Source organism: Arachis hypogaea, chromosome 1, assembly GCF_003086295.3.
Source record: "Arachis hypogaea cultivar Tifrunner chromosome 1, arahy.Tifrunner.gnm2.J5K5, whole genome shotgun sequence".
In the NCBI taxonomy this organism is placed as follows: domain Eukaryota; kingdom Viridiplantae; phylum Streptophyta; class Magnoliopsida; order Fabales; family Fabaceae; genus Arachis; species Arachis hypogaea.
The window spans coordinates 108,234,587-108,257,488 of NC_092036.1; the positions used below are offsets into that span (position 1 = coordinate 108,234,587).

At 37.2% G+C, this 22,902-nt stretch overlaps 1 protein-coding gene across 1 annotated transcript; it reads right to left on the bottom strand.

The window, feature by feature from the left end:
• Positions 1-2,254: 2,254 nt before the first annotated feature.
• On the bottom strand, positions 2,255-4,161 carry LOC112770610 (inositol transporter 4-like). Its single transcript, XM_025814960.3, has 3 exons — positions 3,622-4,161; positions 2,826-3,539; positions 2,255-2,737 (listed from the first exon to the last, which is right to left on the bottom strand). Exons 1-3 carry the CDS (start codon positions 4,159-4,161, stop codon positions 2,255-2,257), a joined length of 1,737 nt encoding a protein of 578 aa, XP_025670745.3.
• Between the last annotated feature and the right edge of the window lie 18,741 nt (positions 4,162-22,902).

Sequence of the window (22,902 nt, forward strand, 5' to 3'; positions counted from 1 at the left end):
AAAAAATTTAATAACTGAACTAACCATTAATGATGTTGATGTTGGTAAGAAGTAATTCATGGGTCATGGCAAAAAAAAGGGGATTGAGTGAGAGGACAAGAGATAGAAATGAAATCAGCGCTGGCTATACTGGGAAGAACGGAGAAGTTACGAGCCATGAGAATTCAATGACCCGTTAAGGAATGATGCACTGTAAAAAGAAATTGCGTGAGAACGTGCTTCAATTAACGGGGTAGAATTTTAATATTTTAAAATTTTATACAATTATCCATCTAAAATAATAAATTAAAAAATAACCAAACTATGGTTAAGATAATGACCAATTAAAGTGTGACACATCGTAAAGAGTAACTTACATGTTATTTTAGAAGGGGTTGAGTAGAATTCACCTATTATATAATATATACTACGGAATTCTAGTTATTAAAGTATCATTCTAAATAACCAAAAAGTAGAATGACAATTAAGTGTATAAAGATTTTGACATCAAATTAATGTCTCTGAAGGATAAAAAAGTATCAATTTAATCTTTTATGATAAAAAATGAGTAAATTTTGTCTTTCTGTCAATTCATTACATATAAAACTTAATAGTTGTACTTATATGTATTATTAACTAATATGACATATTTATTTATAAAAGATTATTACGTAGATAACAATTTTTTGAACGAAACTTCTTCTATTTTTATAAGATTCATGATAAATAAAGAGCAGTTATTGAAGGCTATAGACAAACTCAAAAAGTAATGAATCTTTTTATATCTAAAACTATATTCTTTCTATACTCATATGACAACAACAAAATACACACCACTGTAAATAATAAAATACATGAGCAACTTCTTTTATTTCGCACTATCTACTGACAAAAGGATATTCATGTCTATCTTTTACTATCATGAAGGATCTAGCTAATTGATATTTTTTTTTCAAAGACTAATTAGACCAAAGTTAAAGTCATAAAAAACTTAATTGTCACTTTACTCTAAGTAAAATGACTCGATACCGTTGATTTTTCAATCTAGGGGCAACAATTAGTATGTCTTTCAAGCGTAATATAAGTTTAGATGAAATTATTTTTTCCTATTTAGAACCCGAAAGAATAATGGCCTAGGATTTTACTTATTTATTTATAGTGGTTACAAATAATGATGTTTAGTTTAATATAATGTTAAGTTAATATTAGTTAATTAAACTGGTGAACAACATAGCGAGGTGTTAAATTTTTTGAGAAAAAAAAAATTATCTAACTGACATACACTTATTGGTTTTCCTTTAAGTGTTGATTTTTAACATTTTTCACTTAGTACCACAAATTTACTAAATAACGTATATATTGCTTAAAAATTCGATAATTTATTGAACTTGTGTAAAAATTAAAGCCTAAAAGTCATGCACCCATGTAATAACAACTTAGTTTATGATAGTTTCGGTGAGTTTTTGTTGAAGTTGTAAATTGTAATGTGGTATTGGACTCGCTCTGGAATGAAGACTTGGGAGAAAGAAAATAATTTATGAAAATTTTAACCTAATTCTCTAAAATATATGTTAATTATGTGCTTAATTTGAAACTTTTTGTTAAAAATAAATTATTTAAATTTTTTAATGTATATATCGAGAAATTTTTTTTTCAAAGAAATTGTATTCTCTTTTTATATCAGCACGTTTTAATCTAATAGTAAAAATAAATAGAATAAATAAGAGGTTAAATTCTTTATATATTTTTGTGTGAACTAGAAAAATATTTGACTATTTTAATATTCTATATTGTTATGGTGGCAGAATAATTCGTCACTGGCTTATTGTAAAAAAAAATTAATTATATAAAGATAATGTTTTGTGATTTTATTGTAACTATGAAAAAGCTAAAGATGTATAGAAAACAAAATAGCTATCATTAGTATTTTTAATGGTGTGAGATTATATCTAATAATATGAAATTACTCATTTTTTTATTGCAGGTTAAGTGGTGGCCAAATTTTAATAAAACTACTGGCTCCATAGATTTTTTCATAAAAGTATTCATACAACGTGCCTCTTTTCTTATTTAATGTGTTGGATACAAATCTGACATACATGAAGAAATTCTCTATCGCTCTGTCAGCATGGATTTTGAAGAAGAGAATGCACGCACTGAAACAGCAATTATATTTATCTCCTCCTTTAATTTCCATTCCTAGAAAAGAGAATCGTCCGATTCTTGATCTATATGGAAAGATAACTAGCAGCTTCATCGTATCATATCGTTTTATTTAATTACTAGTACTTGCTTTCTCTTCGTCTATCTTTGGATTGGTGCAATCACAAGGGTTGAAACCTTTCTGAAGCAACTTCTCAACCTCTTCAAACTGAAGTCCTTTGGTTTCTGGTACCAATAGATAGATGGCAACTAGTCCAATTGTGGAAAATCCAGCAAAGAGGAGGAATGTTCCTGCAGCCCCAAGTGCATGAATGAGTGACAAGAATGTTAAACTCACTATGAGATTAGCACACCAGTTTGAAACTGCTGCTATGCCTCCACAAATTCCCCTGAATCTCAATGGATAAATCTCTGAGTTCAAAACCCAAGGCACTGATCCCATTCCAGGAGAGTACGCTAGGATATATAGTCCCAACACTATAACTGCAAGTACTCCAATTTTGCTTGGGCATCCATCAGAAAACCACACGCGCTTTTGCTCACCGCACACTGCTCTGACTTCCTTTGTTTCCGCCAGGCACGCTCCCGGAAGATGCTGCATCATGTTCATTGATTATGTTAGATTAGATTAGACTAATACATAGATATATATAAGTTGAAAGAGATGGAAGTGATGAACTTACATTGCCCCCAGTGCTGGCACAGAAGGCACATTCAGCTTTCAAACATTTCATGCAGTTCCATGAAGAGACATTGGGAGCATCAAGATAAGCTTGGCATGTAGCATTAGCACCGAAGCTGAGGGTGTCAACGTTGTCAATTGGAGGAGCGGTGGTAGCTGCCTGATAGAAAACTCCGGTGAGAGTAAGGAGGCAAATGATGATTGCAATAAGGGATAGGAGCATGAGCTTTCTCCTTCCATATTTATCGATGCAAAGCATGCTGAGGATAGATCCAATAGCGTTGAGACCAGATGTGACGAGGGAGAGTGCAAGTGCGGTAGATTTTGATGCAATGCCGGCAAACTGAACAATGGTTGGGCTGTAATACATGACGGTGTTGATGCCAATGAATTGTTGAGCGACTTGAGCAGTCACACCTGCATACAATCCTCTTCGAACAGCGACGTTGCTGAAAGCAGCCTTCATTTTCTCTCCAAGGGTTTGACCGATCAACCCTTCCTCTTGCTTCTCTTGTTCTACCGCTTCTCTCATCGCTTTTATCTCCCCTTCAACCTCATCTGCTTTGTAAATCTTTTCCAGGATTTTCCTTGACTCATTTTCTTTCCCCTGGTTGTACAACCACCTCGGTGACTCAGGCAGGGTCAGCATCAAAACAAACTGAACCACCGCCGGAAGTCCGGCCACCCCAAGCATCCAACGCCACGTTCCAGGAGTCTGCATATTATGGTAAACATTTTAGTCAAATATGTTAAATTATCTAATCTTTTTTAGTTATTATCCGAGTAAATATATATACCTTGGTGAATGCGAGGTTGATAAGGTAGGAGAGGAATTGGCCAAAGGTGATTAGGAGACCATTGATACAAACGAGAGCTCCTCTAATAGCAGCTGGGGAGGCTTCTGAGATATAGAGAGGAGAAGTCATGGAAGCTATGCCAACTCCAAAACCAACCAAAATTCTTCCAACAACGAGGACCCAAGGAGCAGGGGCAACAGCCATGACTATTGCGCCAAGAAAGAAAACAATATCAGCCCCTAAGATAGAGGTCTTACGGCCGAGCGTGTCGTTCATCCATCCACCAAGTGCAGCACCAATGATGGCTCCCGCTACAGCCATACTTACAATGACTTCCTGCAACCATAATTTCTTATCAACTTCTACAAAGTCCTCACGAATGTAAAGCAAGGCTCCTGAGATAACACCGGTGTCGTAGCCAAAGAGGAGACCTCCAATTCCAGCCGATAGAGCAAGGCGCATGATGTAGGGCGAACTGGTTGCTCTTTTCCAGAATTCCATGAACTCTTGCTTACTCGCTGCCTCCGGCCCTCCTTCCATTCTTACTGATCACCTTATTAATCTAATGTCAACCCTATTGATGATTTCTAGCTTACCTCTACCACTTGCACTCCAGCCACGCTGAAAATATTATTATTCCATCAAGAATTGTTTATTTATACATACAATTAATTTCATGCATTTCATAACATCATGCAGACTTTCAATTATAAAGTAAAATTTGATCTCAACAATAATTAATCAATAATATCTTTTTTTTTATCCCGATCTTAACACCTTATCAAAAAGGTAATTATTATTGTTCCTAATTAATCCTATAGAGTTACGATCAGCAACACAGAAACAACTAGGATTATATCTTATCATATCATTATTATTTATTGTTATATAAAGAAAAAGTACAATCCAAAAAAGATTGAGATAAATTAATCAGATAAAATATGTTACGTACTTGTACTATAGAAAAAGTTGAGAGAAAATAAGTTCACTCTAATGTTAAACTTCTATAGAAAATTTCTCAGATCAGATATGTGGTATTATGCTCCTTTTTTTGGTCTCAGAAGTCCGAAGTTATTTTCTTGTATTTTATTGGTTCAAACTCTGTATTTTTTCTCCTTTATATATAAATCTTTTACGTTAATGACAGCTAATATATTCATATCTTTAACAAACAACAACAAGACACCAAAATTTGCCTTCATTGTATTCAACCTTGTCTTAACCGTATATTAGTTTTCTTAATCATATCCAATTTCTTGTTTTGTTTTTGTTTTTGTTTTTTGTTAAAATTTATCTGTTTTTTCATGTATCTTATCTATTTATAATCTAAGTAAAGCTAAATTCTCTAACAAAATAATAAAATAAAATAAAAAATAAGAATAAAATAACTGATTATTTTTTTATTTTAACCAATATATAAAAGTCAAACCCTTCAAGTTATGTGATTTTACTATTACTTTATTCGGAAAGACAAATAAAATTGTGTTGGTGAATTGGTGATACATTTTGAAGGAGATCAATATCATTTTAATATTTTAAAAATTTTTAACATTTTATTATATTCAAAATGTATTCTCCTCGTCCCTAACCAACAGCAAGAGTTAATTAATCAATTCAAAACCTGTTTTGGAGTGAATATTTATTTTCTGAGGTGTTCAAAAAAATAGTTTGTACTAAATTTTAATTTAGTCTCAAATATTTTTTTTTAGATAAATGATTAGTTTTTAATAAAAAAAATGATAGAAGGTAATAATATATGTACCTCAGAAATTGTCAGATATGATGATTTGTTCTAAAGAGGTTATGCTCCGAGTAACTATATTAAGGAGAGAATATAGAAGGAGAGAGAGGGTAAAATGCTATTCCAATTAGCATCATCAAAAATGTTATTGATATATTACTTTTCAGCCACTAATTCAGCCACTCTCACTAGAATACAGTAAAAAATATGGTTACGTATAAAGATGCACTAGGATTCAAAGACAATACAACACGCTAGGAGTTTTTTCATCGCGCCAAATTCAATCGTGATTTCTTCTCTTCTCGACAGAGGAGTTCTATTTCATGCACCTCACTTCTCTTCTCTTTGATCGTGCCAACCTCACTCCTCACTTCTCTTCTCTTCGATCGCGCCAACCTTACTCCTCGCTTTTTTCTCTTCTCCACGCTTCCCTCTGTTCTACTTCAATCTCGCAGTTCATAAAAACTCTTCTTAGTGTTGTTTTTGGTTCTTGTTATCTTAGGTTTTTTATTATAACTTTTGATTTAATGGAATCCACAAGCTCAAATGGTGAAGTTTGTGTTTCATTTACTTCGTATGTTAATTTTTTATTATTGATTTGATTTCAATTTTTTGATTATCCATTTTTTATTCCTGAATGGTTTAACTACATATTTGATTTCTGATGGAAAGTCTAGTTGCTCCAACTGATCCATGTATTCTGTGTGTTGAGTTTTGGTGATCTATGTATCTAATTATGCAAATGCTTCTGATTTGTGGCTTCATTACGTCATTTAGGTACTTTTATTTGGTTCCAGAAAGAAATGCTTCCCAACTACATCATGTATGTTGTGTGATTACATCCTTAAAAATTTATGTTATAAATTTGTGTAATGAGAAAAATGTTTAGCCCCTGGATTGGAGTAAAATTGGTAGTGTACACATTTAAAATTTTTGCATTTGCTTAGATCAGATGACGATGCTGATTCTATGAATGTGTGGGGATTTAGTGCTATATTTGACTGCTGCGTTTGATTATCATGTTTACTGAGTTTGATTATACTCAAGTTCAGTGCTATATTTGACTAGTGAGTTTGATTATACATGTAAGTTGTAACACCCTACCAGAAAGAGCTTTATACCTAGGATGTAAAATAGAAGTAGCGAGGCGCTACAACCTCTAAAATAAAATATAAATATGTATAATAGTCGAAAGAGTGTAGTATACTAGGAGCCATGAAGAATGGGTAAAAAGAAAATCGCAAAATTAAAAGCGCAACGCTCAGAAAAGAGATTACTGTCGTACGAAGAAAACTAGAGTTCACAAACATATATATATATATATATATATATATATATATATATATATATATATATATATATATATATATATATATATATATATATATATATATAAAGTAAGAACAGAGGGTCAAGAATACAAAATAACAAGCTCTTAACTCAGCCTGCGGAGCTAAAGCTGGCCAGAGAATATTTACATACATGTATATACTTAACCCAGAACCCAAAATACATATATAATAAATCTTGGTTCTCCATAAACCTCTAAGAGGTGCAAAATAATACAAGTTATCAGGAGAGTTCTATAAATATAATCATATATAAACTATACATTAAAATAGACCCCTAAAATCCACTTCACTGCAGAATTCCAGATGCTTAGCGAGGTACCTCTCGACCTACATTTAAAAATCAACAACATAGCATGGTAAAGGTGCCGCGCACATAAGATATAAGGTCCTGAAAATTTCAGAGGCAATCCTAGAACGCCGACATTCATATTATAAAACTTAAAGGACAAAAATAGAAACCATGAATCAGGGTGGTTCTCTAAGGCTTTTTAAACTTAACCAATTCCTTAGATCTAACCAAAACTTAACTAGAACCTTAAATCTCTCCGCCTTTCCTCTGTTCCTCCATCTCCGATGAAAATACAAAGACAAACAAGCAGACAATGGCAAACACATGTAGAGTACAAGTAATACAGATAGAAAATATAACAAATAGCATATTATAATCACTTAGGCAATCCTAATTAATGCACAAGCAAGCAATTCAAACAATATGCATATGATATATGCCTGTCCTATGGCTGATGATATTTTCTGTCGGTTATATAACCAACCCAATACGTCCTGGTAGCTAACCATGGATTGAAACACCCATCACGGAGCAAGTGGGTTTGAGCTACAACCCCCTTGCTACTACTCGCTCAACCCAGAGCCAGTGGAATAACCACTACTGCGGCTACTACCCAGGCGGGTGTTTAAAAGCTCAACCTGGAGCAAGTGGAATAACCACTACTGTCGTTACTACTCAAGCATCACAATCTCTGACCTAGAGCAAGCGGGACGAACCACCATCCTTGCTACTGCCCAGGGTCTCAAACATATATTCATTCTGCTTAAATCAATCATCATTGTTATCAAATTTCAAACATTAACCTGGAGCAAGCGGGACGAACCACCATCCTTGCTACTACCCAGGTATCTCATCCAAAATTCATAATTAACTCAGTTTTCATACTTCTTCTTCCTCATCTCATACCCGAAGCAAGTGGACCTCGCCACTGCCTACTACCCGGGCCCGCAATCACATTTATTTACGAACCAGCCTTCCCGTTAAACTTTTCAACTTACATCACCCCTTTACAATCTTTCTTCACTCACAAGTTATTATCCTCTCAATATTCAACTTCCTTCCTATGATTAATTTAAGACTTAGGGCACTGGGGAGTAAAAATAGAGGTTTTAGAAGTTCGAAATTAGGTTTTACAACATAAAATTCACTTTGCTGAAAATAGGGGTCACACGTACGCGTGGGAGTGCATTTTTAAAAGGTCACACGTACGCGTGGGCGTACAATTTTCTATGCTCGTATACACAAGCACCCTGCTCGCGTACTCGAGGTACCCAACCTGAATAGGTTGGTCGCATCGTGTGCAGTGATCGCATACGCAAGGTATGCAGAACAGCAAAAATGCTGAATGCTGTAGAATTTTCAACTTTGCACTCTAAATTTCCAACGCGCATAACTTTTTTGTTTTAAAACATTTTTCATCTGTTCTTCAAACGGCGTAAACTTCACAAACCCAATATTCATATGAAACAAGTTTGAAACAATTTGGGAGTCTAGAAGCCAGGTTATGGCCTGTCGAAGTTCAGCTAAAAACCAAATTTTTCCTCATAAACACCTACTTCTATTTTTACCAAATTTTCATTTAAATCAAACCACTATCAACCAAGACACTTCCAAAACACTCAAAACCAATTCCAAATGATTATCAACCTTTAATCATTCATTCAACTATTTAAACTATTCAATTCTCAATTCCTCAACTCATTTAAGATTCTCACTTCATCATACTTCAAATCAATATTCATCAATAATCATATAACAACAATCTACATATACCAACTCAAACTCAACCTACCACACTCAAAATCATCACACAGTATACTTTTTCGATACCTCAACAACCTCCACATCCTATCCTTCCTCAATTTTAACAATCTCATGCATCAATTTCTTAAATATACCAACAAGATTATCATCCATCTACTCAATATATATATTCATATCATTATGTCAATCATCATTACCTCATTACTTAACATCCTATTATCTTTATAAACAACAATCATCCAACAAATACTCAATTCATATTACAATCATCATCAAAGGTGCTAAGTATTAAACATATTCATACATTTCAACCTATCCTATAGTCATCTAGCCTAAGTTTTCATAAGACATTACATATTAAATACGAGAAACCGAAACCATACCTTGGTCGATTTCTCCCTAATGCCAAAGCACCACAAAATACCTCTGCTCCTCAAATGTCCAAAGTCTCAAATTCTCACCAAACGAAGATCTAACCTCCACGGTCCACTTCCTAGTCACTGATATCACCCAATTTGCTCCAACACATATATCTCACTCTAGTTCCACATAAATTCCACAAAATCAACTATGGTTCATAATCATTAATGGTTTAAAAGAGTTAGTGATATACAAACCAAATTGTCCTATGGGTTTTATAGAGCTTGACCCACTGGTCACGTGGCCACAAACGGTGCGACGATCGGAGCTCCGGATCAAAAGTTATGTGGATTTGATTGATAAGTGAGGGTTTGTAATTTTGGAAGGTGTTCTTCCTTTCCATAGAGGTATTTTCCAGTGTGCTTCATCAAGAAAGGGGGAAGAGAGCTGAAGCTCTCTAGGTTTTATTTGAGTTAGGTTGGGCCTTGGGCCCAATACGGGCCTGGTTTGGCCCATTCAGCCTAATTTTGGGCCAAATTATTTAAAATTAGTGTCAAAATTCCTATTTTAATTAGTTCTACCTCAGTAAACTATAAAATTCAATTTTCTAATTTTTTGGATTAAAAATTAATTTATTGACTAATTATTTGTTAATTTTACGAGTTTTACATAAGTCATTGAGGAAATTTTACATATGCATATGGCTCTAATTTGATTTTAATTTTTTATTATCCATTTTTAATTTCTAATTTGATTTTAAATTTTTTATTATCTATGTTTTAGGTTGTTCCAAGCATAGGAATTGCATTTTCCTCTTTAAAAGATTATGAAGCATTTTATACCAATTATGTAAAGAGGGTTGTTTTTTCATGGAATATAAGAACTATTAAGTGGAATCAAAATAGACAGATTACATACCAAATCTTGGTATATTCTAGAGATAGTTATCAAAGATAAAAAATTGATCCACTAAAGAAGACAAATCTAACTTCCAAACAAAATTGTAAAGCTAAGATTATTGTGAAAAGGGATAAGAAGCTGGAATATGTGTTAACCTTTGTGAATATCTTTGTAATAGTTTTAATTTTGATTTTACATGTTGCAATAGAACTCTTGCATTTTTTTCCTTTATAATAGTTTTAATTTTGATTTTACATGTGATTAGTGAATTTACACTCAACATTCTGAGTTATCTAAGATTCAGAGTTATTATTGGTTTAGAAATATAATCCTTTTTTCACATTAAAGTTGCCTTGTTTCAAATGTTATTGATGTATGCAGTCTCCATTCTTCTCGTGGTTGATTTGGGGCTCATTCATTTGGAATGTATAAATCACTTTGGTTAAGACAGCATTTAAAATTTACAGTGATCAGAAATTTGATATCTACATATGGATTTGATGTCATATACTCAAATTCTATAACAGGACTAATGTTTTTATTGTTTTATATCCAAAAAGAGTTACAAGTACTAATAACTAATGTAACTAATAAATAGGATTGATGTTGATGCTTCAATTAATTAAAGATGGCTTCATTTAATTTATATATATGTACAGGGAACCATTTTAAACTTTTAACTTAACTTCCTTCTGCATCAAGATTTACATTTCATTAAGTTTTAGATTGTACCATGAAAAAGATAACCAAACTCAATAGTCATGTATAATCAAACTCAGCAAATATGTATAATCAAATTCAGTAGTCAAATATAGCACTGAACATGAGTATAATCAAACTCAATAAACACATATAATCAAACTCAATAGTCAAATATAACACTAAACCTGAGTATAATGAAACTCAGTAAATATGTATAATCAAACTTTGAATATAGCACTAAACCTGAGTATAATCAAACTAAGTAAACACATATAATCAAATTCAATAGCAAAATATAGCATTGAACCTGAGTATAATCAAACTCAGTAAACATGTATAATCAAACTCAGTAGTCAAATATAGCACTAAACCTGGGTATAATCAAACTCAATAAACATAATAATCAAATTCAGTAGTAAAAAAATTGCTAACATAATAGTCAAATTCAATAGTAAAAATTCAGTAGAAAATTTTTACAATCAATTCTTTCCCCCTTGATATGTTCCAAATTTTTCTCAAACTTTCCTTATTTCATCTCAAATTATTTTTCTAAAGTTTCAATCCCAGTATTTTCATACAGACTAAATTGGGAGGCTCCTAGTTTGTGCTTTTGTCTCCTTCGGGGTATCCAACCCTTTCTTTTCTTTTTTCTTTCTTTCCTTTTTATTGACAATCTTTGGGGCTTCCTTATGCTGTTTTTTCTTTTGTTTTCTCTCTTTCATTTTTTCATGGAATTGATAACCCTTTTCTAGCTCCAAAATTTTAGTTCAACAATCATTTTTTGTTCTCTTTTCACTCGTTTTGGTGCAGTCTTCTTTCGCATTTTTCAAAACTAGCAAATTAAACAACCAAAATCCAATCAAATTCAAAAAGTAAAAAAGTTAAAACTCAACAATCAAATATCAAGTATGATATAATCAAGCATGCTGTAATATCATATTTTAAAAGCTAAGAATAATCAAACAGACTCTAAATCATATCACAAAAATCCAGTTATAATCAAACATGATGTAGATATCAACTATGCCATAATATCATTTTTAAAAATTGAGCATAATAAAACTCATTTAGTATAATAATCAAACATACTCCAACTCATATCACAAAAATTCAGTTATAATCAATTAATAGTCTACTAATAATCGAGAGCTCGAGGGAAAAAAAATAAAGAAAGCCATCCATGCTCCTTTGGCTTCTGTATAGTGCTCCATACTACGATTAGTAAATTTGTTCGCCCTTATTTTGTACCCCAAAAAAATTTTATTGTAGAGAAATAATCTTCTTAGCCACTACCTTAGGTTGTTTGAATAAGCTCAAATAGTAGAACGGTAAATTATTTATTACCAATTTGATAATTGTCAACCTACCCGCTCTTGAAAGTAACCCTGACTTTCATTTTGACAGTTTCTTCTCTATCTTTTTAATGATCGGCTTCCTAGTTTCAATACGCTTGGGATTAACTCCCAAAGGAATACCTAAATATGTGATTGGTAGTCTCCCAAGCAGACAGTTCATGACCTCTGCCAAATCATATGCAACTTTCTCAGGCACATTGATAGGAATGAGGGTGGACTTCTAATAGTTAATCACTAGTCCCAACATCATCCCAAAACAGGCTAGTATCCCATTGAAATTTCATAAAACCTTCCTATTCGGTGGGCAAAACAATATTGTATCGCTAGAAATTGTAAATGCGATAAAAGCACCTTGTCTCTACCAACTTCCAGGCTAGAGATGATTTTTATATCCCTTGCTCTTGTAAACATCTTATTCAAAACCTCATCCACCAAAATAAATAGGAACGACAAAATTGGAGTGCCAAGATGCAATCCCTTCTCCATAGCAAAAGGCTCTGTTGGTTATCCATTTACAATGATCGACATGGCCACTGTATTGAGCAGTCGACTATCCATTTCCTCCAAATATCACCAAAACCCATAAGTTTTAGAACCTGATCCATGAATGACCATCTCACAGTGTCATATGCTTTCTTGAAGTCAAGCTTAATTATTACTCCTCTCTTGCCTTTTTTCAACTAAGCAACTATTTCTGATGCGATTAATGCACCATCGAGAATCTGCCTATCTTGTATGAAAGCAGATTGCACTTCTCCTACCAAGGAGCTCATCACTTTATTTATCCTTAGGACCAAAACCTTTGATATTACCTTATATACGCTTCCCATCATACTTATTGGTCTAACGTCCTTCATTTCTTCTGGCACATATATCTTTGAGGCTAAGGTTACCCATGTCATGTTTAAGTTCCTGTGTAGAAATCCCAGTTTGAAGAAGTCAAAAAATGATTTCGTGAACTCCATCCCAATGATCTCCCAAGATTTTTTCACAAAAAACATGTTAACCCGTTAAGACCGGGTGCTTTAGTAGAGCCACATGACTAAAAAGCTTCTTTTACTTCATTATAGGATGGCATCAACTCAAACTACATTGGTGTCCAGGGTGTTGAACACCGGATTTGGTTCATTTTGGGCGTTCAACGTCGAGCTTGCTCCTTTTGGGGAGTTGAATGCCGGGCAGGGGATGATTTGGGCATTCAATGCCCATTTTAGGTCATTATTTTCAAAGTAAAGTATAAACTACTATATATTGATGGAAATCCCTGAAAGGTAGCTTTCTAACACCGTTAAGAGTGCGTCAATTGAACCTCTTTAGCTCCAGAAATGCTTGTTTTAATGCACGGAGGTCAAGATTGACAGCATCTGCAGTCCTTTCTTTGCCTCTGAATCAAAATTTTCCAAAACTTGCCAGATTAATCCAAAAATCACCTAAAATCATATAAAAACCACAAAGACTCAAAGTAGCATATAAAAAGTGATTTTTGCACTAAAACATAATAAAACTTAACAAAACATACTAAAAATACTGAGAAAATAGTGCCAAAAAGTGTATAAAATATCCGCTCATCAGTACTTAGCGTTTTTATTATAGTGCAAGTTCACTTTGTTTTCGCACTTGAATTCATAATTTTGGATCTTCTTCCTCTAATTCGACTACCCTGGCGACATCATAGGTTGCAGGTGCATCGGAAGAGCCGTTCATCATGGTGCCTAATCCCAACTATGTCCCTGCATCTACGGCAACAACGCCACCTCCATCCACTCAGCAGCCCACTGTCTCGGCGATGTCGCCTCTAGCAACGGACGCCGTGATGCCAAAATCCTTCCACGGAAGCCAGCCAGCTGATGCCCCTCTACCATCTCCCATCATACGGATGACGATTTGGCTTGATTGGAGAACGTCATAAGTACTACTTTAAGTCTTTTATATGCTGAAAGTGTTTGATAATTCTTGATTAATGATTCTTGATTATTGATTATGGTGTTAATGGATTTAGGGTTGTAGGTTTGAATTGCTAAAATTATTTGATATATCATGATTAGTGATTCTTGATTATTGATTTTAGTTTTAGTGGATTTAGGATTGTAGCTTTGAACTGCTGAAAGTGTTTGATATATCCTGATTATTGGTTCTTGATTATTGATTCTAGTTTAGTAGATTTAGTGGATTTATGGATATTGCTTCTTGATTATTGACTATTGTTCATTGATTGTTGACAACTGGTGCTGTTTAAGTTAATTGTTGATGGATAGAGTTTGTGGCGCATTCCAGTTATAGATAAAACTCTGCTGAAATTTCTAAAAACAAATCTCTATATATTATGGTTATTTTCTTTTGAAGTTTAAATTTATATTACCACATTGGTTTGTTTGTAAATTGTTGATATGTTTGTGCCAAACAACAACGCATGTACTCAAGAGATGACCAACGTCATCAAACTAATGTATGACCATCCATAGCCGAGCTACAAGAAAATCCCTTCTGAGAGTTAAATACACAACTTCAAACTTAAATGAGCTGTTTAAAACTAAAATGTCAAACTAAACATAAGGGCAACAATTGTTTAACAACCACTATATATAATATTGGTGATTCATTTAGAAAAATTCATGTTGATAAAATTAGGAATTATTTCAATTGTATATGCATTTTGAGCATGTGATGCAATATAACAATTATTTGGCTATAGCATCTAAAAGAAAGAACCATCTCTAACTAGACCTTCATTTCGTTTGGAAAATGACCAATCTATGATTTACATTACAAAGAATCTTCTTATGTGTATGGTATTGTTGAAAAGACAAAATATTACAAATATATATTTTTGGGCCAAATTACAGGTCATATTCTCATACATAAAATTTAACTTATGTCAAATTTATTTGGAAAAAAATATTTTACAATTAAAAGTTAAGGTTAACCCATGTGCTTGCAAGTAACGATGACCTTCTATTCAAAGTTGTTTCCATATATTCAATTATTTAAATTTGAAATCTTAACATGTACCCTGCATCTATTTTATTTAATATGTTGATACGAAAAAAATATTTAAATAATTTTTAGCTATTATAATTTTGTGTTATACAAATTACAAAATTCTATCATTGTTGTTCACTTTATCAAAAGAATAATTTCCTATGCATATATAATTGTTCACAATACTTTATAAGTGAAATTTTAACCAATGTTTCTTTAAGAAATGATAAAGATAATTACCAACAACTACTTCTCTTAAATAGTCAAAGAAAATGTATGATAATTGGAGTCATAAAGACAACAAGAGTGATGATCCATATTATATTTACAAGGATACATGTTTTACTCTTAGATTGTTACAAAATGATAGAAAATTCATATATAGATGCCATTCATGAAACGAAGTTCATAAAACCTCTAGATCATATGTCAATAGGTTATCATTCTACTAACTTCTAATAATATTTCAAAACCAAAATACATCTAGGATAGCTATTGGCATGAGCTCTCAAATAATATTTTATATATGTGAAAAATAATATTAAACATAAAAGATGAGTTTCATTAACTGCAAATAATAAAAATTTTCTAACTATTGATCATTTTAAGTTGATTAAATTTTAACACTGTTACGGTAGGTAACCGGAGATTAAATAGGTGGATGGCGTTTGGCGGCCCAAGTGTGTGAAGGAGGAGAACTCCGGGAAGATCTGCAACTCGGGAGGCTCCGTCCGACTTGTGCTCGCGAATGAATGGGGGGTGGTACCTGCAAAGACACTCCGATGCCTAAGTTAGCAAGAGTGTAAGCAGGTCTAGAGAGTATTGGACTTAGAGATACCTGAGGGGTGTCAGAGTATTTATAGTGGTGAGCCAATAACCACCGTTGGAGTAGTGTCGTATCTTTAGGATGCTAACCATCCCTATTATCTTGGGGAGGTTAAGATATGGCTTTATGAAGCGGTTAGAGAGATTTTAGGGGCGGTTACCCATTTGAATGAGTGTTTATCAGCCAGCTAATCTCACATCCGACTTCTTCAGACCAAGTCGTGGTTGATACCGACTTCTTATGTGAAGGTCGGTACTTAGCTAGGCTCTAATCCTTCAGGTTAGGCCTTTTTGTTGGATCTGGGCCTTTGCATTGGGCCAGGGTATGAACAGTGCCCCTACTTGAGCCCAAATTTTTCTTTAAAGTTTGGGTTCAAGTATTAACTCGGGTTCGTAGTCGACTTGTTTGAAGGAAACACGGGTCTTAGAAACCGATGTGATTTTCGCGACCTTTTGTTTCTGACAGTTACGTCAATTCAAGCGTCGTGTCCGTTGGGGAAGTATTGAGGGCTTTGGTAACGGTGCAATCTCATTAATGACTGCCCCGTTTTTACCATTATGTCCCTTGGCATGTTTATAAATACTTTCCCTCTCTTTCCATTTTCCGTTTCTGCAATCTTTTCAAACTTCTGTTTCTTTGTTCGTACGTGCTATACTTTCGAGCTTTGGAGACTTCTGCTTCCTCATTTTCAAAAAGAGGTCAGTTTCTTTTCTTCGTCTTTTGCATGACTTAGTTTCGTAGAGGAATAGTTTTGTAGATTTTACTTGGTTCTTTTCTCCTTTCTAGAGACCTTCTTGATTTTTCTTTTTCCTTTTTTCCTTTTGTAGGTTTTCTTCATTTACCTTTAGGAAAAGAAAAAATGGTCTCCGTAGATTGGGTTGATGTTACAGTTCTGGGGGAAGAGCCGTTGGTGGATGCGGAGTTTGTTACTCACCTTCGTACTCATCATCGGCTCTGTACCTCGGAGGAAGACGAACCTAAATATGAATTGATAATCCCGGGTCCTGAAGACCGGGTCTGTTTTGGGAGAGAGAATGAGGCGGCCCCTCATTTTTTCTTTATGTATGAATGCATGATCACCCGCTTGGGTGTTTTTCTTCCTTTCTCGGATTTCGAGATTTCTGTTTTGCATCACTGTAGAGTTGCCCCTACTCAACTTCACCCCAATTCTTGGGGTTTTTTGAAGATCTATCAGTTTATAAGCCATGCCCTGGACTTCCCGACTTCTCTGAGGATTTTCTTTTATCTTTTTCATATGACTAAGCCCTTTAGTGGGCTAAACAACAAACAGCAATGGGTATCCTTCCGAGCCATACAAGGTCGGAGGATTTTCACCCTTTTCGACGAGTCTTTTCATGACTTCAAAAACTTCTTCTTCAAAGTACAATCTGTGGAGGGTCACCACCCCTTTTTCCTGGATGAGCGTTCCTCCCCTCGCTTCCCCCTTTATTGGTCGCCGCCTTCCTCTTGTGAAAAATATGGTCCTGATGACCTGGATGAGGTGGAGGCGGCCATCGTGGGGTTTTTTTGAGAAGCGTGGGGGAGGGCCCCATACTTGGACACCAGGAAAATTCTCCAGGGAACACCGACTTTTGTTCAATCTCAACTAGGTAGTGCATGCATTCTTTATTTCCGAGTTGTTTTCTGCCGACTTGCATTTTACCGACTTGTAACTTGGTTGCTTCTTTGTAGATATGGCCAAGAGGAATGCCCAGGAGTCCTACCAGAGGGTCCAGGAGGCCAAAGCAAAGTCCCGGGCTAGGTCCGGAGGTGCCAAGGCAGTCATCTCTCCTCCTCCTCCTCCTCCTCCTCCTCCTAAGAATGTCGGTACTCCCTCTCAACCAATTATTATTTCTTCCTCCAGTTTGCCTCGACCACTCCCCTCTGCCCAAACTCTTACTGAGCCCGAGAAGAAGAAGCGCAAGACTTCAGAGTCTGGCTCTTCTTCTTTTGATGGTGGGGTTAAGGCGGATGCTCAGGCATTCGTTCGAAAGAACATCTATCCTTTTATAAGTATGGATGATGTTTCTGTTCAAAACCACCTCACCACCATGGCCGAGGAGAGCTTTAGGGCAGCGGGTGTTTGTGGCAAACTTTTGGACATTTTTGAGAAGACTCCCCTCAGCTCTTTGGGGGCATCCTCGAGGGTTGAGGAGTTGGAGGGGAGACTTCTCATTTATGAAAAATATGAGAAAGAGTTGAAGGAGGAAAGAGATAAATTGAGGAAGGAGAGAGATAACCTCCGGGAGAAGGAGAGTCAGCTGCAAGCCCAATGCGCTATGGAGGCAAATCTGAGGAAGGCAGCCCAGGAGAGTTATCAAAGCTTATTTAGAGATATGGTGGAGGTGAGGAAGGATTTGCTGAACTCTCGGAATGCTTATACTGAGTTGGAGGACTCTATCGCCGAGGGCGCCGAGGAGTCTTGGAGAATTTTCTTGGAGCAGGTCAGGGTTATAGCCCCCGACTTGGACCTTTCTCCACTACATCCTGACAAAGTGGTTATTGATGGCGCCATTGTTGATCCTCCTGCCCCCGAGGTCGTTTCCGAATCAGACCTAAAGCCTCGGGGACAGAGGATTATTGAGTCTCCTCCTCGTTCCAAAGATGCTCCGAGTTCTTCAATCCTTGCCCCGACTTCCTCTTCGGCTCCTCCTCCTGGTCCTGGCGGCGCTCCTCCTGGTGGTGGTGATTCCTCTACTCCGATCAAAAAATGACTTCTATTTTTATGGCTATATGGGGGCCCGGCCTGTGGGTCCCCCTTTTTTAAACTTTTATTTATCTGTTGGTAGTTGTGAACAATTTCTTTTCGGCCTCTTAAGGCCGTAAACAAAATATTCTGATCTGTGCCCTTTTTTGGATAAGGGTTTTTTAAACAAAGTAAAACGCCCTTTTTTGGATAAGGGTTTAAGTTACCTTGTGCGTGCATGCTTTTCTACTTTTGATATGTTTGATCTTTTCGGGAAAACCTTTCGTTGGCCTGCATCGCTTTCTCAAGCCTTTTTCGTTTAAGTGCTTTTGTGCAACCTTTTTTCCAAGTTTTCCTGTCTCTTTTGTTATCCTTCATACTCAACTTTGCTTTAGTGAGTTTTTACGACTTAGGTCATTTTTGTGATGCGTTTTTCATCTACTCGGAGTGTTTCCAAGTTTGTCTACTCGGGCTCTTGTCTCGACTTACGAGTCGGACTGTTCTCGAGTTTAATACGATCAACTTATACAACCTCTTTACGCCGACTTGTGCCTCGTCGTTTCATCCTGACGACCATATTAGGTCGGTTCATGGGATTTTCACGTTTTGTCGAGCTTAAGTCGGCGCGTTTCGTAGAAAAACTTAAAATAAAGGAGGATATTAAGAGAGATATTGTAGATGAAAAAGATCTTTATTAATTGGGAAAGGTACCTTTTTTGGCTACTAAGGGTCTTGATAGCCTATTTGATGGTCTATTTCCCCTTAGCCTCCACTATGATGCCTCGTTAAAAACCCTTCTCCAGAAAAAACCCTTTTTTGGGAAAAAATCATGAAGTTGGGAAAAGAGTGCATTAGGGAGTAGAGTTCGCTTTTAACTGTAGTACCTTTTCATATTACAAGCATGCCACGACCTTGGTAGCTCAGTGCCATTCAGGTCGGTTACTTTATAATAACCTTTCCCTAACACTTCTTTGATTTTGTATGGCCCCTTCCAATTAGCGGCGAGCTTTCCTTCTCCTGATTTGTTGACTCCGATGTCGTTTCTGATTAGGACCAAGTCATCCAAGGCAAATGTTCTTCGAATGACTTTCTTGTTGTATTTGGTAGTCATTCTTTGCTTTAATGCCGCTTCTCTTATTTGGGCACCTTCTCGGGCCTCGGGGAGCAAGTCGAGCTCCTCTTTGTGCCCCTGTATATTTCCGACCTCGTCATGGAGAATTACCCTTGGGCTTTGCTCATTGATTTCTATTGGAATCATGGCTTCTACGCCGTAGACTAGTCGGAAGGGTGTTTCTCCTGTGGCGGATTGGGGGGGTTGTTCTATAAGCCCACAGCACTTGAGGGAGCTCTTCAGCCCAAGCTCCCTTTGCTTCTTGTAGTCTCTTCTTCAATCCTGCCAGTATGACTTTGTTAGCTGCCTCGGCTTGCCCATTGGCTTGTGGGTGTTCCACCGAGGTGAACTGATGCTTGATTTTCATACTGGCTACCAAACTTCTGAAGGTGGCGTCGGTGAATTGGGTTCCATTGTCTGTGGTGATGGAATAAGGTATTCCATACCTTGTGATGATGTTTTTGTAGAGGAACCTGCGACTTCTTTGAGCGGTGATTGTGGCTAATGGTTCTGCTTCTATCCACTTTGTGAAGTAATCTATTCCCACGATCAAGTACCTGACTTGTCCTGGCGCTTGAGGAAAAGGACCTAACAAATCCATTCCCCATTTTGCGAAAGGCCAGGGGGAAGTTATACTAATGAGCTCTTCTGGTGGAGCTACGTGGAAATTTGCATGCATCTGGCATGGTTGGCATTTTTTCACAAAGTCTGTGGCATCTTTCTGCAAGGTCGGCCAATAGAATCCTGCTCGGTATAGTCGACGCACATTCTCCATTTACCATTCTGTTTCTTGACTAGCACTACGTTGGCTAGCCACGTTGGGTATTTGACCTCCCTGATAAAGCCGGCTTCCAGGAGCGCCTGTACTTGTTCCTCTACTATTGAGGCTCGCTCTGGGCCGAGCTTGCGTCTTCTTTGCTGTACAGGTCGGGACCCTGGGTAAACCGAGAGTTTGTGGGACATGAGCTCGGGATCAATCCCGGGCATGTCAGAAGCCTTCCAGGCGAAGAGGTCGGAATTAGCTCTTAGGAGTTCACCCAACCTTTGTTTTAGGGTTTCCCCTAGGTTGGCTCCTATGTAAGTATTTTTTCCTTCCTCCTCACCGACTTGTATCTCCTCGGTTTTTCCTCCCGGTTGGGGTCGCAACTCTTCTCTGGTTCTTGTGCCGCCTAGCTCTATGGTGTGGACTTCTTTGCCCTTTCCTCTCAGATTTAGGCTTTCGTTGTAGCACTTCCTTGCCAATTTTTGATCTCCCCTTACCGTTGCTATTCCTCCTGGAGTCGGGAATTTCATGCAAAGGTGGGGAGTGGATACCACTGCTCCGAGGCGATTAAGGGTAGTCCTGCCGATTAAGGCATTGTAGGCTGACCCTTCGTCGATGACTATGAAGTCTATGCTCAGAGTCCTTGATTTTTCCCCTCTTCCAAAAGTGGTGTGAAGGGGTAAAAATCCCAGTGGTTTTATTGGCGTATCCCCTAACCCATATAGGGTGTCAGGGTAGGCTCTCAACTCTTTTTCATCTAACCCTAGCTTGTCGAAGGCGGGCTTGAAAAGGATGTCCGCCGAGCTTCCTTGGTCTACTAGGGTTCTGTGGAGATGGGCATTGGCTAGGATCATGGTTATCACCACGGGGTCATCGTGCCCGGGGATTACTCCTTGCCCATCTTCTTTTGTGAATGAGATAGTGGGGAGGTCGGGTGTCTCCTCCCCGACCTGGTAGACTCTCTTGAGATGTCTTTTGCGAGAAGATTTGGTGATTCCACCTCCCGCAAACCCTCCTGAGATCATATGGATATGTCTTTCTGGGGTCTGTGGTGGTGGATCTCTTCTATCCATGTCATCTCGCTTTCTCTTTCCGTGACCGTCCGACCTTTCCATGAGATATCTATCAAGCCGACCTTCTCTAGCCAGCTTTTCTATCACATTCTTAAGGTCGTAGCATTCGTTAGTGGAGTGACCATATATCTTATGGTACTCGCAATAATCGCCGCGGCTTCCCCCTTTTTTATTTTTAATAGGTCTAGGGGGTGGCAGCCTTTCAGTGTGGCAAATCTCTCTGTATACGTCCACTATAGAGGTTTTTAGAGGAGTATAAGAGTGATATTTCCTGGGCCTTTCGAGACCGAGTTCTTCCTTCTTCTTGCCTTCCCTTTCCCTTTCCTTAGATGAGGAAGCGGGTCCGGGTCGCCAACTCAGGTCTCTTAATTCTGCATTCTCTTCCATGTTGATGTACTTTTCGGCCCTTTCCTGTACATCACTTAGAGAAACGGGGTGTCTTTTAGATATGGACTGGGAGAAGGGACCTTCTCTGAGCCCATTGACTAACCCCATTATGACTGCCTCTGTGGGCAGGTCTTGGATCTCCAAACATGCTTTATTGAACCTTTCCATATAGGCTCGTAAAGACTCTCCGACCTCCTGTTTTATTCCCAGGAGGCTCGGTGCATGTTTTACCTTGTCCTTTTGGATTGAGAACCTCATCAAGAACTTCCTTGAGAGGTCTTCAAAGCTGGTGATGGATCTCGGGGGGAGGCTATCGAACCACTTCATTGCTGCTTTTGATAAAGTGGTCGGGAAAGCCTTGCATCTCGTAGCGTCGGAGGCATCAGCTAGATACATCCGACTTTTAAAGTTGCTCAGATGATGCTTTGGATCCGTGGTTCCATCATAGAGGTCCATGTCGGGGCTTTTAAAGTTTCTTGGAACTTTTGCCCTCATTATGTCCTCGCTGAAAGGATCTTCTCCGCCCGGGAGTTGGTCTTCTTGTTCGTCGCGGGAGTTCTTGAGGGAGGACTCTAGCTGTAAGAGTTTTCTTTCTAACTCTTTTCGCCGTTCCATCTCCTCTTTAAGGTATCTTTCAGTTTCCTTCTGTTTCTCCCGCTCTTGCTCCAATTGTTCCAGGCGGCTATGGACTAATCCCATCAATTCAGTTATGTGGGATGGTCCGCCCTTTTCCGACTCACGTCCATCTGAGGAATTTACCTTCGGATTCTTCACTCCGGAGGCACCCTCTCTGTGTTGGTCGTTATCTTGCTGTTGGGCCATGTCTTCATTGTCATTACCAATGTCTAGATTCTCTTGTTCGGAATCTGTTTCCACATGGCCTTCTTCGTGGGATCTATCCGCCATCGATGGATGATCTCTCGGTTCCCCGGCAACGGCGCCAATGTTACGGTAGGTAACCGGAGATTAAATAGGTGGATGGCGTTTGGCGGC